The sequence below is a fragment of the Melanerpes formicivorus genome, unplaced genomic scaffold (genome assembly GCF_026170545.1).
Source record: "Melanerpes formicivorus ecotype bairdi unplaced genomic scaffold, bMelFor1.0.p_v2 SCAF_123, whole genome shotgun sequence".
Taxonomy (NCBI): domain Eukaryota; kingdom Metazoa; phylum Chordata; class Aves; order Piciformes; family Picidae; genus Melanerpes; species Melanerpes formicivorus.
Genome location: NW_027142475.1, coordinates 1,066,162 through 1,080,893, shown reverse-complemented (window position 1 = coordinate 1,080,893; position 14,732 = coordinate 1,066,162). Strand labels below are relative to the sequence as shown.

Sequence of the window (14,732 nt, the reverse complement as noted above, 5' to 3'; positions counted from 1 at the left end):
AGTTGTGTTTTCCCACCCACCTCCTCCACCCAGGGCTGTGTGCCACCCATCCTGGGTGTGCTGAGCCACCATGGCCAGCAGAGGATGTGGCTGGCATCCTGTGCCACCTCATTTCAACTACATTATCACCTAGAAAGGTTGGACCAGATGATCCTTGGGGTCTCTCTTACAACCTGGCATTCTGTGATTCTGTGCTGCTGCTCAGCACTGCCCAGCACAGCCACCAGCTCATGGGGACAGGGACATCACCAGCTGGGCTCAGCGATGCCAGGGTCACCATGCCAGGGGCTCTCCCTGAGGAACCTCCCTGCCTCCTCTTCACCAGGTCAACCTCTTTCCTCCCCTTCCCCTTTCCCCGCAGACCCAGCAGAGTCCATCCCCACGATGCTAGACAGCTTCCAGTCCCGGGAGGTGAAGGCCGGCAGGCTGGTGGAGCTGCCCTGCATAGCCTCGGGCTACCCCAACCCAGCCGTGCGGTGGATCAAGGACGGGAGGCCGCTGCCCCCCGACGGCCGCTGGGCCAAGCGCATCACAGGGCTGACCATCAGCGACCTGCGGGTGGAGGACAGCGGCACCTACATCTGCGAGGTGACCAACACCTTCGGCTCCGCAGAGGTCACCGGCACCCTCACTGTCATAGGTGAGTGCCCGCGGGCAGCAGCAGGGCAGGGCAGCAGGGAGGCTTCTGTCCTGCCACCTCCTCCTGAAATGTGAAGCCTTGGAGAGTCTCTGCAGCACTGCCTTGCAGCCTGGAAGCTGCTGCCTCAGGGTGCAGCACTCCCGGGAGGTTTATCCTCCCGATTGACTGCTCCCATCAGGGCAGGGAGAGAGGCCTGGGGAGCATGTGGAAAAGACAAGGGGTGGTGGGGACGAGTTGCTGCTGGGGAGATTCCCCCTGGAATCCAGAAGAAAGTGTTTCCCCATGAGAAGAGCTGGACATTGGAATCATCTCCCAGGGAAGCAGTGGAGTCCTCTCCATTGTGGTCAGATTTAAGACTCAGCTTGGCAGGGTCCTGGGAGAGCTCGTTGCAACTCTGCCGTTACCTGGAAAGGTTGGAGCAGGTGATCCTTGGGGTCCCTTCCAACCTGGCACCCTGTGAGTGCCTGACCATCACTGACTGGGCACCAGCAGCCTGCTGGGAGCCTGCTTGGCACAGCCCCAGCTGAGCGCAGGCCACATTTACCTTGGAGTCAGGCTGGCACTGCCAGGGCAGGGAAGGCAGAGCCCAACCACACCGAGATGCCTCCCACCGCTGCCTGGCCCTGCCAACACCTCTCCCCCTCTTGCCCTTTCTGGCACAGACCCTCTGCGTGTGACCCTGACACCAAAGAAGCTCAAGACCGGCATCGGCAGCACCGTCATCCTCTCCTGTGCCCTCAGCGGCTCCCCCGAGTACGTCCTCCGCTGGTACCGCAACACGGAGCTGGTGGTGGTGGATGACTACATCTCCATCCGGGGCATCAGCAACGAGACCCTGCTCATCACAGCCGCCCAGAAGAGCCACTCTGGGGCCTACCAGTGCTTTGCCACCCGCAAGTCCCAGACAGCACAGGACTTCTCCATCATCACGCTGGAGGGTGAGCTGGCTGCCTGGGGCTGGGGGCTTTCCTCTGCCCCTCTCCGAGCCACACACTCCCAGGCTGTGCTGGGAAGCTTCATGCGTGGCTGGAGGGCAGTGAAACCCTCTGGGGGGGGCTGGGCTGGGGGTGCCCTCTGCAAGCAGCTCAGGAATACAGCACCAGGGTGAGGGTTGATTCGTCCAGCCCCAGCCCCTGGGCTGAGGCACTGCCTTTCACTAGGCAGCCCCATCCTGATCCAGCTCGCTGGATGTTTGGTGAAGGGGGGTGGCTCCTGCAGAGCCAGATGTCCCCTTAGGCCAAGCTCCACATCCACCGGCACGTCCCAGCTGCAGGGCTGCAGACGCACGCTGCAGACCAGGGCCTGTGCTGGGCCTCCCCCACCCGGGGCTCGGGTAGGAGCTCGAAGCCATCTCTGCCAGCGGGTCGACTGCTGCCGCCCTGTGGCTGCCGCTCCCTGACCGCCCCTCCCCCTGGGTGCCGCCCCCTAGATGGGACCCCCCCGCATCGTCTCCTCCTTCAGCGAGAAGGTCGTCAACCCGGGGGAGCAGTTCTCCCTGATGTGCGCCGCCAAGGGGGCGCCGCCGCCGACCGTCACCTGGGCGCTGGACGACGAGCCGGTGCCGCGGGACGGGGGGCACCGCACCAACCAGTACACCATGTCGGACGGCACCACCGTCAGCCACATGAACGTCACGGGCCCGCAGATCAAGGACGGCGGCGTGTACCGGTGCACCGCGCGGAACTCGGTGGGCAGCGCCGAATACCAAGCGCGAATAAACGTAAGAGGTGCCTGTCTACTTTTAAATATCAGAATAGGACTTTGAACTGGGCTTTGGGGTTTGCTTCTGGTCCCCCCGAGCTGACACACATCCCCCTCCATGTCCTCCCCCCCCAGTCTTCCCTCCTCCTCTTCCCAGCTGCCCCAAACCCGGTCCCCGAGCTCCCCACACCTGCCCTGCCCGCTCACAGCGTTGAGCCTCCCACCGCTTGAAGAGGACAGGCTGAGGGAGTTGGGGCTGCTCAGCCTGGAGGGGAGAAGGCTCCAGGGAGACCTCAGAGCTGCAATTCAGTATCTGAATGAGATCTGCAGCTGGGGAGGGGCTCTTCAGAAGGGCCTGTGGAGATAGGACAGAGGGCAGAGTTAGGTTGGACAGCAGGAGGAAGTTCTGCACGGTGAGGGTGGTGAGACACTGGCACAGGCTGCCCAGGGATGTGGTTGAGGCTCCATCCCTGGAGACATTCAGGATCAGCCTGGATGTGGCCCTGGGTAGCCTGATCCAGTTGGAATTGTTCTTGCTGCCTGCAGGGAGGTTGGACAGGATGCCCTTTGAGGGTCCCCTCCACCCTGCTGCAATCTGAATCTGAGTTTTGCCAACAGCCAGGAGGTCCTGTGGCCTCCAAGAGCTGCAGTTCAGCTTTGCAGGGGCAAAAGGACGTCAGGGCCTGCTCTCACCCCACAGAACCGCCACATGGGCTGGCAAACACCTCCCCAAGGTACCCCACAGCTGGAGAAGGCACTGGTGGTGGCAACAAAAGCATCCTGGTCCCCCCATGGCCTCCCAAATACCCCCCAGTCCCAGCACGGAGCTGGGCTCCCTGCAGCAGAGGGATCTGCATGACAAACGCTGATGAGGCAGCAGATGAAATCGTGGCGAATGAGCTTTGATTTGTCATGTCTGTGTTTTCTTTGTCTGCTAAAAGCCATGGCCGCGTTAATCACCGCGTTACTGCGGCGCCAGCGTGTTGCTGGCTGCGTTGCAGGCAGCGCTTGCAGGCGCAGGGTACGGTGTGAGCCCCTGCCCGTCAATAACCACCGCTTAGAGCTCCCAGGCTTACAGGTGGGAGCGAGACAAGAGCCAAGGTAGCGTGGATTTGTCTCCTGAGAAGGAGGGTTGAAGGGCTGTGCTTGTGTCTCGGGTCTGAAACGGATCTGGTGGCTTTTGGCTGCGGTCCCAGGAGAGTCTGCAGTTTGCTGCCGTTTGCTGTGAAATTTGGAGCAAGCTCATCCCTCAGCCAGGAGAAGCCAGAGCAGGACATGTCCTTGTCTCCCTTTCCCCTCCACCTCGCTCAGCTCCTGACAAGCTGTCGCTAGATAAGATGCAGGATCTTTTATCCCTGGAATGCAGCAGTCTCTCAGACAGGCCCAGGAGAGGGTTACAGAGCAAGATGCTAATTCCTTCTCTCCTGCTCCTTTTCTAAACGCGTCCCAGCACAGGCAGCTCCATCCATCAGCTTACCCTGAGTGTCTGCTAAGCTGTTACCCTGCTTCACCCTCGGGTCGAGGAGTCAAGATAGGGTTAAGCTTTAGATTAGTTTGCTGTTTCCGGGAGAACAATGTAATTATTGATGCATGAAACCTCTCGTTGAGATCCTCACCTGCAGCGTTCTCCTGGTCTTCAAGCCAGCACTGGAGCCGGCCAGAACGCAGGGACTGTCTGGCTCTCCAGCCGTGCATGGCTTGTCAGCAGGAGGCTGCAGAAGGTGTATTTTGGGGGAGGTGAAATCCGTTTGCCAACAGCAGTCAGGCTCCCAAAGCAGCTCTTGTCGAGGACGTTTGGCACAGCACAGGCAGTTTCCTCCTAAAAGAGGCAGAGAGCAGCTGTGGCCTGGGGGGAGCATTCCCCATCTCTTCTAGAGCTCCTCTGGCCGCAGTGGTGTGCCTGATGGCCACGGCTGCTGCCGCACAGACACTTCCAGGCACCATCCAGCCCGCCGTGAGGAGCAGCAGTGGTGTCTGCAGGCACAGCTTCCCCAGCGCTGAGGTTGCCCCTGAGATCCAGGGTGGGGCTGGCTGGAGCCCGGCCGCAGCGGAGGGGCCACGGTCGCCGCCCGGAGCTGTCACAGGCGCGGGCGAGGAGCTGGAGGGTGCAGCTGCTGAGCAGCTTTCCCCACACAGGCTCAGGGAGGAGCCCGAGCCCGCTCCTCACCCTAACGCGGGCTGGGTCCCGGCTGCTCTGGTCGCCTCCTTTGCCTGCGAAGCTCTCTCTGGAGTAGCAGCAGCTCTGCATGCAAGCAGCCTGCCCTTCGGAATTAACCTAGCCTGCCTCTTCCCTCCTGCCCCATATGTAGGTCCCCCCAGCATCCGAGCCATGAAGAACATCACGGCGGTAGCCGGTAGGGACACTTTCATCAACTGCAGGGTGATTGGCTACCCCTATTACTCCATCAAGTGGTACAAGGACTCTTTGCTGCTGCCCGATAACCACCGCCAAGTGGTCTTTGAGAACGGGACCCTTAAGCTGATGGACGTGCAGAAGGGCATGGACGAAGGGGAGTACCTGTGCAGCGTGCTGATCCAGCCCCAGCTCTCCATCAGCCAGAGCGTCCACGTCACCGTGAAAGGTAAGCAGGTGCAGAGGCCAGGGGCCTGCACTGGAGGGCTGCAGCATCTCCCCTGTGGGGACAGGCTGAAAGAACTGGGGCTGCTCAGCCTGGAGAAGAGAAGGCTCCAGGGAGACCTTAGAGCTGCGTTGCTGTGTCGCTGTGTCTGAAGGGGACCTACAGGCAGGCTGGGGAGGGACTGTTCAGAAGGGCTTGGAGTGACAGGACAAGGAGCAATGGTTTGAGACTGGAGCAGGGCAGAGTTAGGTTGGACACCAGGAGGAAGCTCTGCACAGGGAGGCTGGGGAGACACTGGCACAGGCTGCCCCGGGAGGTGGCTGAGGCTCCATCCCTGGAGCCATTGAGGCTCAGCCTGGCTGTGTCCCTGTGCAGCCTGCTCTGGCTGGAGCTCTCCCTGCTGCCTGCAGGGGGGTTGGACAGGATGCCCTCTGAGGGTCTCTTCCAACCAGTGCAATCTGTGAATGTCCTTTGTGGGACAGAGGCAGAGGAGCGTGGCAGAGGGGACTGTGCCTGTGAACACTGTGCCAGCGGCAGGGCAGCCCTCGGGAGCTGGCTCAGCTCCTGCCAGAGTGGCTACACCTGGGCCTGCCCAGGCCCCCGCAGCCACCCCGTGCCGGGCCGTATCCATTTCCCGTGACAAGGCAGGGAGCAAGGCGGCTGGGTGTAAACACAGCGGATGAAAGCAGCTAACCTTTGCTCGGATCACCCTCAGCTGTGTTTTGCTCTGTGTGCTGGCTTTTAAAAAAATCATACCCTGGGTCTTGCAGCACACAGAACATCTTAAAAGCTTCTGGAGGCCATCAATTATTCAGCCCCTTTGAGGGAGCTATCAGTCCTAATGAATTGAGCCGGATGCTTTCCCTCCCAGTGCCTGGCTGAGATTGTGCTGGCAGCGAGCAGTGCTCCCGGCTCTGCCCGTGCCCAGCCCTGCCTGCTCGGCTCTGCCCGTGCCCAGCCCTGCCTGCTCCCCTCTGCCCATCCCCAGCCCTGCCTGCTCCCCTCTGCCCATCCCCAGCCCTGCCTGCTCAGCTCTGCCCGTCCCCAGCCCTGCCCTCCGCCCATCCCCGGTGTGGGCAGTAGCTGATCTCGCCGAACGCGGCCGCGCCGGGCACCGAGTTGGCCAATTGTCTGTCTGGGGCTCACCCAGCAGGGTATTTCTGGGCTGGATTTTCCTCTGATCCCCCCCTTCCCTCTCCCCTCTCCTCCCAGCCACCATTTCCTTATTAGGAGCGAGGCTAGCAAGAGAGCACATCAAGCTGATTATCGATGCCACCACTTGATTAGCTCAGGCTCTTCTGCGAGGCTTTGAGCAGAGGAGGCTGTGGATAACCTGAGGGTGGCTGAGGAGGGCTTCTCTCCCCTTGGGCCTACAGGGCAGGGCATGGCCACCCCTGCTCTGCTGACTGCCAAAGGAGGAGGTTGGTGAGTTTTGGTCCACAAACAAGATGTGGACAGGCTGGAAAGTGTGCAGAGAAGGGCCTGGAGATTGGTCAGAGGGATGGAGGGTCTCCATGCAAGGAAAGGTTGAGAGGTGGCTTTGTGCAGCCTGGAGAAGAGAAGGCTTAAGGGAGACTTTGTCACCATGGACCAGGACATAAAGGGAGGCTGCCAGGAGGATGGAGACTCCCTTTTGGCAAGGAGTCCCCTGGAGAAGACAAGGGGTGATGGGGACAAAGTGCTGCTGGGGACATTCCCATGGGACTCCAGGGGGCTTTGACTACCTGACCTTGAAAGATCCCTTCCCACCCAAACCATTCCATGACTCAGTGCTGATCTTGTCCTTGGGATGAGTGAGATGGGCAGGGCTGGTGTGGAGAGAGCAGCTGCAGGGCTGTGTGTGCCTGGAGCGCCGGGAGATGCCATCAGAAGGTTCAGGCTGCTGGAGCTCAGCCGAGGTTTGTATGCTGGGAGGCAACAATGAGCAAACCCTTCCCAGCCAGGATTTACTGCGGTGATTAGTGGCCGGTGGCAGGCTGGGGAAGGTGAGCGGCTGGAGCTGCTCTGCCACAGCCAGATGTCTTCATCCCACCCCTGGCACAGCTGCTGGAGATTTATGCCTAGCTGCAGGGATAAAAACCCTGTGGGAAAGGTTTGCCAAGGCCCTCGAAGAGTCAGAGCCAGCTCTGCGGAGAAGAGCAAGTAGATGGAGCTGTGGAGAGAGAGGAGGGCAGGGTGGTGTGGAGCCCCACAAAGCTTTTATTGCCACATGTGCCTGGCCACCCCATGAGCTTGTGGCCTGAAACTGTGCCAGGGGAGGGTCAGGTGGAGATTAGGGAAAAAATCTTTATGGAAGGAGTGGTCAGGGATTGGCAGAGGCTGCCCAGGGAGGTGGTGGAGTCCCCATGCCTGGAGGCATTGGAGAAAATGTGTGTCTGTGGCACTAGGGGACATGGTTTTGATGAACCACATGGGGGTTTGGCACTGTCCTGGGCTGTGTGGTGGGCACCATGGGCAGAGAGATCCTTGTGTGGTGCCAGCTGCTGCTGCTGCAAGCTCTGGCTGTGGGGAGCTCAGGCAGGGAAGAGCTCCTCTGTGGAAGGAAGACTTCTGTGTCCTTCTGCTGGCAGCTCAGAGGCGGCCGATGGGGCGTGTTGGAGAGGCGTGGATCCACAAGCCCGGCCCTGCTCTGCAATAGACTGCAGTGCATTCCCAATTAATTATTCATTAATTATGGAAAGCAGGCAGCCTGGCTCCATGGCTCCGGCAGCCCCAGCCACGTCGCTGTGGCTGGCAAAGGGGCAAGCCAGCCCTGCCTGCAGTGGTTAGCAGCTCAGGGGGTGGAAAGCAGCCCCCCAGCTTGCCCCCTGCTCCGCAGAGCTCCCAGCCAAGCTGGACAGAGCCCTGGCACGGAGCCCTTTGTGCCGGGGTGGAGCTGGGAGCCCAGGGCCGTGCGGGGAGATGCGGGGAGCCCGCGGGAGAGGGCGGCCCGGGGCCGTGCGGGGCGGTGCGAGGAGCCCGCGGGAGAGGGCAGCTCGTTTCTGCCGAGGGGACAATTGGCAGCCTGCTAATTTAATTACGGAGACTGCGGAAAGAGGATCTCATCTACCAGGTGCTGAGCCTTGTTAAGCTAATTGTCTCCATCTCCACTTTCTTCCCCCTCCCACATTGCCAGAGAGAGGCTGCGGTTGCCTAATTAAGTTATCAGAAAGATAATGGCTGGTTCGGAATCCGGGGCCTTTAAGAAAAGCATCCATCTAATAATTGCTTTTCCACGAGCAGATAAATGCTGAGGTGGAATTTCGGCTGGGTGGGGGGAGGCCAGGGCTTTCCCCAGGGCAGGGAGGTAAATGTTTCTCCACCCTGCTCTTAGCGTGGTGGCCCTGCCAGATGGGAGATGTCTTCCCACTGTCCTCTCTGCTCTCCCCAGCCGTGTTCCGGGCAGAAACAAAAGCCAGCCTTAATTTCTGGGCTGCTCCTCCTCCTGGGAAGCCTCTCCCCCGAGCCCCTCCGCAGCCCATCCCTGCTGGAGGAAGGTTGTCCCTGGATGGGGCTCCTCCAGCGTGCTCTCTGCCTCTCCCCTCGACAGTCCCTCCGCTGATCCAGCCCTTCGAGTTCCCGCCAGCCTCCATCGGGCAGCTCCTCTACATCCCCTGTGTGGTCTCCTCCGGGGACATGCCCATCCACATCACCTGGAGGAAGGACGGGCACGTCATCCTCTCCGGCTCCGGGGTCACCATCGAGAGCAAGGAGTTCATGAGCTCCCTGCAGATCTCCAGCGTCTCCCTCAAGCACAACGGCAACTACACCTGCATCGCCAGCAACGACGCCGCCACCGTCAGCCGCGAGAGACAGCTCATCGTGCGCGGTGCGGGCCGGGCCCCGGGGCGGGGGGCAGGCGGGCGGGGGGTGGTGGAGAGGCAGCACGGTAGGGAGCAGAGACAACTTCAAGGCTGAAGGGAGGGAGAGAGAAGAGGCTGCTCCCCGGTTGCAGGAGCACCTCAGAAGCAGGATAGGACAAGGAGCAATGGATGGAAGCTGCAGCACAGGAGGTTCCACCTCAACAGGAGGAGGAACTTCTGCACTGGGAGGCTCCCAGAGCCCTGGAGCAGGCTGCCCAGAGAGGTTGTGGAGTCTCCTGCTCTGGAGCCTTCCCAGCCCCCCCTGGCTGTGTTCCTGTGCAACCTGTTGTAGGTTCTGTGGTCCTGCTCTGGCAGGGGGGGTGGACTTGATAATCTTCGGGGGTCCCTTCCAACCCCTAACATCTGTGGTCCTATGGAGCAGGCTGGGAGGGTGAGGAGCAGGGCAGGAAGGATTGTGAGGAGCTGGTGAGGTTTTTGCTCTGGTGATTGTCTTCTCTCTCCACTTGCTCAGTGCCTCCTCGCTTTGTGGTGCAACCCAACAACCAGGATGGCATTTATGGCAAAGCTGGGGTGCTGAACTGCTCTGTGGATGGGTACCCCCCTCCCAAAGTCATGTGGAAACACGCCAAAGGTAGGGATGAGACACAGCAGCAGCCGGGCACCCCGTGGGGCTGGGGAGAGGCCCCCTCCAGTATGGCAGCACCAAGCCTCCCAAGCGCTCCTCAGCCTTGGCTGAGCTCCGTGTCTCTGTGCCATCCTAGGAAGTGGCAACCCGCAGCAGTACCACCCCATCCCCCTCACGGGCCGCATCCAGATCCTGCCCAACAGCTCCCTGCTCATCCGCCACGTGCTGGAGGAGGACATTGGCTACTACCTCTGCCAGGCCAGCAACGGCGTGGGCACAGACATCAGCAAGTCCATGTTCCTCACCGTGAAGAGTGAGTAGCCAGGGCACGGTGGCAAAGGGGCTGGGAGCCTGGTGAAGGTGGCTGTGGCTGCGGGGTGGGGGGGTTGTGAGCAGAGCCTGGCCCGGTGCAGCCCCTGGCCCGGTGCAGCCCTCTCCTCCTCCGCGTGGCTCTGCCCTCGGCACCGCGCATCCCCGGGATCGATGAGCAGGGCACGGGGAGGGCATTGATCCCCTTCCTCCAGGGACCTGCTTCCCTTTTGCTATTAAATGCACTTTGTCCTTAATAAACCCAGCGATCAATGGACATCGTGCGGGAGGGAAGGAGCTCGCAGGGCTAATTTGCCGGGGCTGGGCTGGGAAGTGCTGTCAGGCGCCGCCTTTGAACTGCTGCTCATTGGATTCCTCTCCCGCGGCTATCGGCAGGCTGCATAATCCCCCAGCTCCTCCGCCGTCGTTAGGGTTGGAGCACTCACACCTCTCCAAGGGGCTCGCTCCCCTGTGGCAGCTCCGGCACGGCTGGGGGCAGGGCTGGGCTCAGCAGGGCTAAACTCTGCCCTGTCCCATGGGATGTGGGGGGGGGGACACAGTGGGTGGAGGTTGCAGGTGATTCTCCTCCTCTGCTCTGCTGAGACCCCACTTGGAGTACTATGCCAAATTCGGGGACCCCCAGTGCAAGAAGGGCAGGGAATTGTTGGAGTGGGACCAGAGGGGGCCTGTGGGACAGGCTGGGAGAGTTGGGGCTGTTCAGCCTGGAGAAGAGAAGACTCCAGGGATACCTTGGAGAGGCCCTCCAGTACCTGAAGGAGCTACAGGATTGCTAGGGAGGGACTCTTGACAAGGGCTTGTTGTGATAGGATGAGATAGAATGGATCTGAGCTGGAAGAGGGCAGATTGAGACTGGAGATGAGGAAGAAATTCTTGGTTGTGAGGCTGGTGAGATACTGGAGCAGGTTGCCCAGGGAGGCTGTGTGTCTCCCCTCCCCGGAGGTGTTCAAGGTAGGACGAGGCCCTGACCAGCCTTGTTCTAGTGAAAGGTGTTCCTGCCCATGGGCTGGAACTGGGTGATCTTTAAGGTCCCTTCCAAGCCAAACCATTCTATGAAGCCCTGGGAGCCTCCTGTTTGCGCCCTGGGCAGGGGATGCACAGCCTCCCCCAGGTGCTGGTGAGGGTCTGACACCTGGGGAGTCACCTGGGACAAGACAAGGAGAGCAGCTCCGCTCAGGCAGCCCCCTCCCCTGCTCCCCTCCCCTGCCCCCCTCCCCTGCCCCCCTCCCCTGCTCCCCTCCCCTGCTCCCCTCCCCAGCCATCGCTGCGTTCTCTGGCAGCGGCAGGCATTTCTCTGAGGGCTGCTCCCCCGTCCCCGTCAGCCTCTGCTTTCCCGTGGCTCCGCTCCCCTCCCTGTCAGCTGGTTAATTTCTCCCACCGACTGATGAATCCAAACGAGCCACTTCAAACAAGGCACTTCAAGGGGGCCAGGTACAAAGTCGAGGCGATTAATCCCGGGCGAGTGTGCAGCAGGCTGGGAGCTGGATCTGCTGCCGTGTCCCTGCTCTCTGCCCTAATTGCATCCCAGGACAGGTTGCTTGCTGACTTGAAGAGCACGTAACCTTATTATGCACGGGCTTCTCCATTTCCTGGAGACCTCGCAGCCTTTGAAAAGGTTGGGGATGAATCGGTGCCGGCGAAGCGCCACAGCCAATTAAGCGAGCTGCGGAGCTCTTTGTTTTGGTTCGTTTCGGGGGGGGTAGTTGTTTGTTTAGTGAAATGTCAGCCAATTACAGCCAGATCAGCGCCGCCTTTCCTGGAAAGTCAGAGCGCTGCAGACAGGCTGAAGGGAAAGTTAATCACGGCCCGAACAAAGCCTGGAGTGGGCAAGGGGAGCAGCCAGGGCAGGCAGCCTGCAGCCCCTTCCCCGACAGCGCCACGCGGGGCTCCGGGGCCCGAGATGGCCTCGTGGTGGAATCATGGACCTATAGAATCGTTTGGGCTGGGAAAAGGCTTCCAAGATCCTAACCCCACCATGGCCTCCAAACCTTGGCTCCAAGTGCCATGGCCACACAGTTCATGAACCCCTCCCGGGATGGGGACTCCATCACCTCCCTGGGCAGCCTGTGCCAACCCCTGACCACTCTTGCAGCAAAGAGATTTTTCCTCATCTCCAACCTGACTCTCCCCTGGCACAATTTCAGGCCAGTTCCTCTTGTCCTATCCCCTGACACTGGGGGGAAGAGCCCAACCCCCACCTCACTGCAGCCTCCTTTCAGGGAGCTGTGATGCAGACCAGTGTGCATGGTCCTGGCCCGAGGATCTGTGCCAGGAGGAGCTCCATGGCTTTTGTCAGGTGGGGGGCAAGGGAAGTCACACAGCTTTGCTGGTAGCAGCTTGGGGATGTGACCCTCAGCTGTGCCTGTCCCATGCCTGTGGTGCAGCCACACCTGGGGCGTTCCCATCCTCTGCTCAGCCCTCAGTGCCAGTGCCTGGCTGGGTGCAGGCAGCATCTCCCTGCCCTGCCACGGGGACATGGCCACCCTTGCTCTGGAAAGGAAGTGGTGAGCTCCTGGTGAGGGGCAGCGTGAAGCCAGGGGATGCTGGAGGATGGCAGTGTGTGCCCGGGGGGTGGGCACAGGTGAGGGCACCACCGGTGCGTGATAAATGGCATTTAGCAGATGGCTGCACACCCACCCGAGTGTCGAGAGCAGGGAGTGTGGGATGCAGAGGGACACATCCCTGGGGGGCCCTGCAGGCTGTGCTGGGGCTGATGGGGTGGTGGCACGCAGAGGCACGGGGGGCAGCGCTCAGCTCTCCCTGGCACTGCCGTGGCCAGGGGCGTGGGTTTGCAGAGGGGACTGGCAGAGAGGCACAGCTGCCCGCTGATGGGGCACAGGCTGGGTGGCAGCTCTGGACTGGTTGCTTCCATGCCGTGGGAATTCAGCTCCTGCCTCAGGTGGAGCTCAGCTCAGCAGCAGAGAAAGGAAGCTGCAGTAGGTGCAATCAAATTAACATCACTGAGCTGGCTCCCAACAAGGAGGAGGGGGTGAGGGAGGCAGGCACAGCCCTTGTCACCCTTGTCACCGTTCCCATTCAGTTGTCACCAGCGGCTCGTGGCCCAGTCAGGTGTGGGATGGCAGAACATGCCAAGCCTCCCTTTGTCACCAGCCTTATCTGTGCCCAGCAAGTGGGACCAGCCTGGTGTCAGAGCCCTGTTAACAAGGCTCAGGGGGAGTGTGGCACAGTGCTGGCAGGGGCTGGGCACAGGGAGCATGGGCAGGCACAGAAGGCATCAGAGGCTGGCTCTCCTGCACAGCAGCAGGGCTCTGGCTGGGGCTCTGGCAGGCAGGAGCCAGTGCTCCTGGTGTCTCTGCAGCCAGGCTGGGGGGCTTGGGGCAGCCTGAAGCAGCCCCCAGCAGCCCCTGGAGGGTCAGTCCCAGCGATGCTGTCCCTCCACAAGCAGCAGAGCAGGTGCTGGGTGGCAGCACTCAGAGGTGCTGTCTCTGTGCCCCACTGGCACTGTCTGCACAGCTGGTTGGGCTTTCCTTCGGGCTTGCTGTGCTGCTCCCCCCGCTGCGGACCGCACGCCGCTCCCCCGGGACCCAGCAGCTGAGAGAAGTGGAAATGTTTACATCCAGGGAGCTGCTCTTAATCAAACATCAATAACTGCATTTCAAGCAGAGCAGAGCCTGCAGTGGAGCAGCTCCACTCCTGGGGCTGCCACTTGCCAGGAAGGGGGCTGATGCCCCCCAGCTCTCGCAGCCCTGTGGGGCTCCGCTGGCCCTTTGGCCGCTGTGGCCACAGCCAAGCTTCCAGCTTGGGCCAAGTGAAGGCTGAATGCAGGGAAGCAGCCTCCTGTCCCCGGGTGCTGAATGGCAGGTGGCCTCCCATAGAACCATGGAACTGCTGAGGTTGGAAGAGACCTCTGAGATCATCCAGCCCAACACTCCCCTAGAGCTCACAATGCCGCCACTGCTGCTGAGGCACTGCCACTAAACCCTGTCCCTCAGCACCACGTCCATGTGGCCTCTAAATCCCTCCTGGGAAGGGGCCTCCACCACCTCCCTGGGCAGCCTGTCCCAGTGCCTGAGAACCCTTGCTGGGAAGGAACTTTTCCTAATGCTCAACCTGGCACAAATTTTGGCCATTTCCTCTTCTGCTGTCACTTGTTGCATGTGAGAAGGACCAACCCCACCTGGCTCCAACTTCCTTTTGAGTTGTAGAGGGCAGTGAGGCCTCCCCTCAGCCTCCTCTTCTGAAGGCTAAACAACCCCAGTTCCCTCAGCTGCTCCTCACATGATTTGTGTTTGAGGCCTTCCCCAGCTTTGTTGCCCTTCTGTGGCCCTGCTCCAGCCCCTCAGAGTCCTTCTTGGAGTGAGGGTCCCAGGACTGACCCCAGGATGTGAGGGGCAGCCTTGCTGATGTCAGCAGCAGCACGCCACGAGTCCGAGCACTGCTCTTGGGTTAATGCTTGGACTTGATGATCTTGGAGGTCCCTTCCAACCCAAACAACTCATTCTGTGTCTATGACTCTCCCACCTCTCTGCCGTCTCTATGCCATGCTCCCCCTGGGGCAGGGTTGCCAGCCAGGCTGGGCACCACCACTCTGTCCGTGCCACGTGGGTACCTGCCCTGCACCCCACTCACTGCAGCAGCTCCAGAGGAGGAGGAGGAGGTTTCCTTGGCTGTTAATTGAATTACATTGGCAGTGCCAGGCATGGAGCTGTAGCTCATTAGAGCCTCTGGTGCCCCATTAGAGCAGCGTGTGTTGCCTTTGCGGGCTGTCATTACCATACATTACCGCGGGACTCGCCGCTGCTGTTTGTTTATGCATTGCATTTTTTTTCCTCTCTCCCTCTCTCTCTTTTTGCCTTACCCAGCCTGCCCCTGCCCCTCCAGCCTGCCTCTCACGCTGGCTGGCCACCCAGCTCCATGGCAGTGCCATGGCTAAGCGGCTTTGCGGCAGGGCTGGGGGTGTTTGCCAGCGGCAAGAGGGATTTGCTGTGCTGGGGGCTGGGCAAGATGACCTCTGAGGCTCCCTTCCAGCATGCTGCAAGCTGGGAATCTGTGGTGCCCCAAGCCTGTGCTGCAGTCACTGCTTGGGATGTGCCCAT

At 60.8% G+C, this 14,732-nt stretch overlaps 1 protein-coding gene across 1 annotated transcript in view; it reads left to right on the top strand.

The window, feature by feature from the left end:
• DSCAML1 (DS cell adhesion molecule like 1) overlaps positions 1-14,732 on the top strand; it is a 120,593-nt gene that overhangs the window by 87,035 nt on the left and 18,826 nt on the right. Inside the window, 8 exon segments of the mRNA XM_068167751.1 lie at positions 362-640; positions 1,303-1,578; positions 2,070-2,077; positions 2,079-2,367; positions 4,651-4,923; positions 8,450-8,728; positions 9,235-9,354; positions 9,485-9,661. Of these exon segments, the coding sequence (XP_068023852.1) occupies positions 362-640; positions 1,303-1,578; positions 2,070-2,077; positions 2,079-2,367; positions 4,651-4,923; positions 8,450-8,728; positions 9,235-9,354; positions 9,485-9,661 (1,701 nt within the window).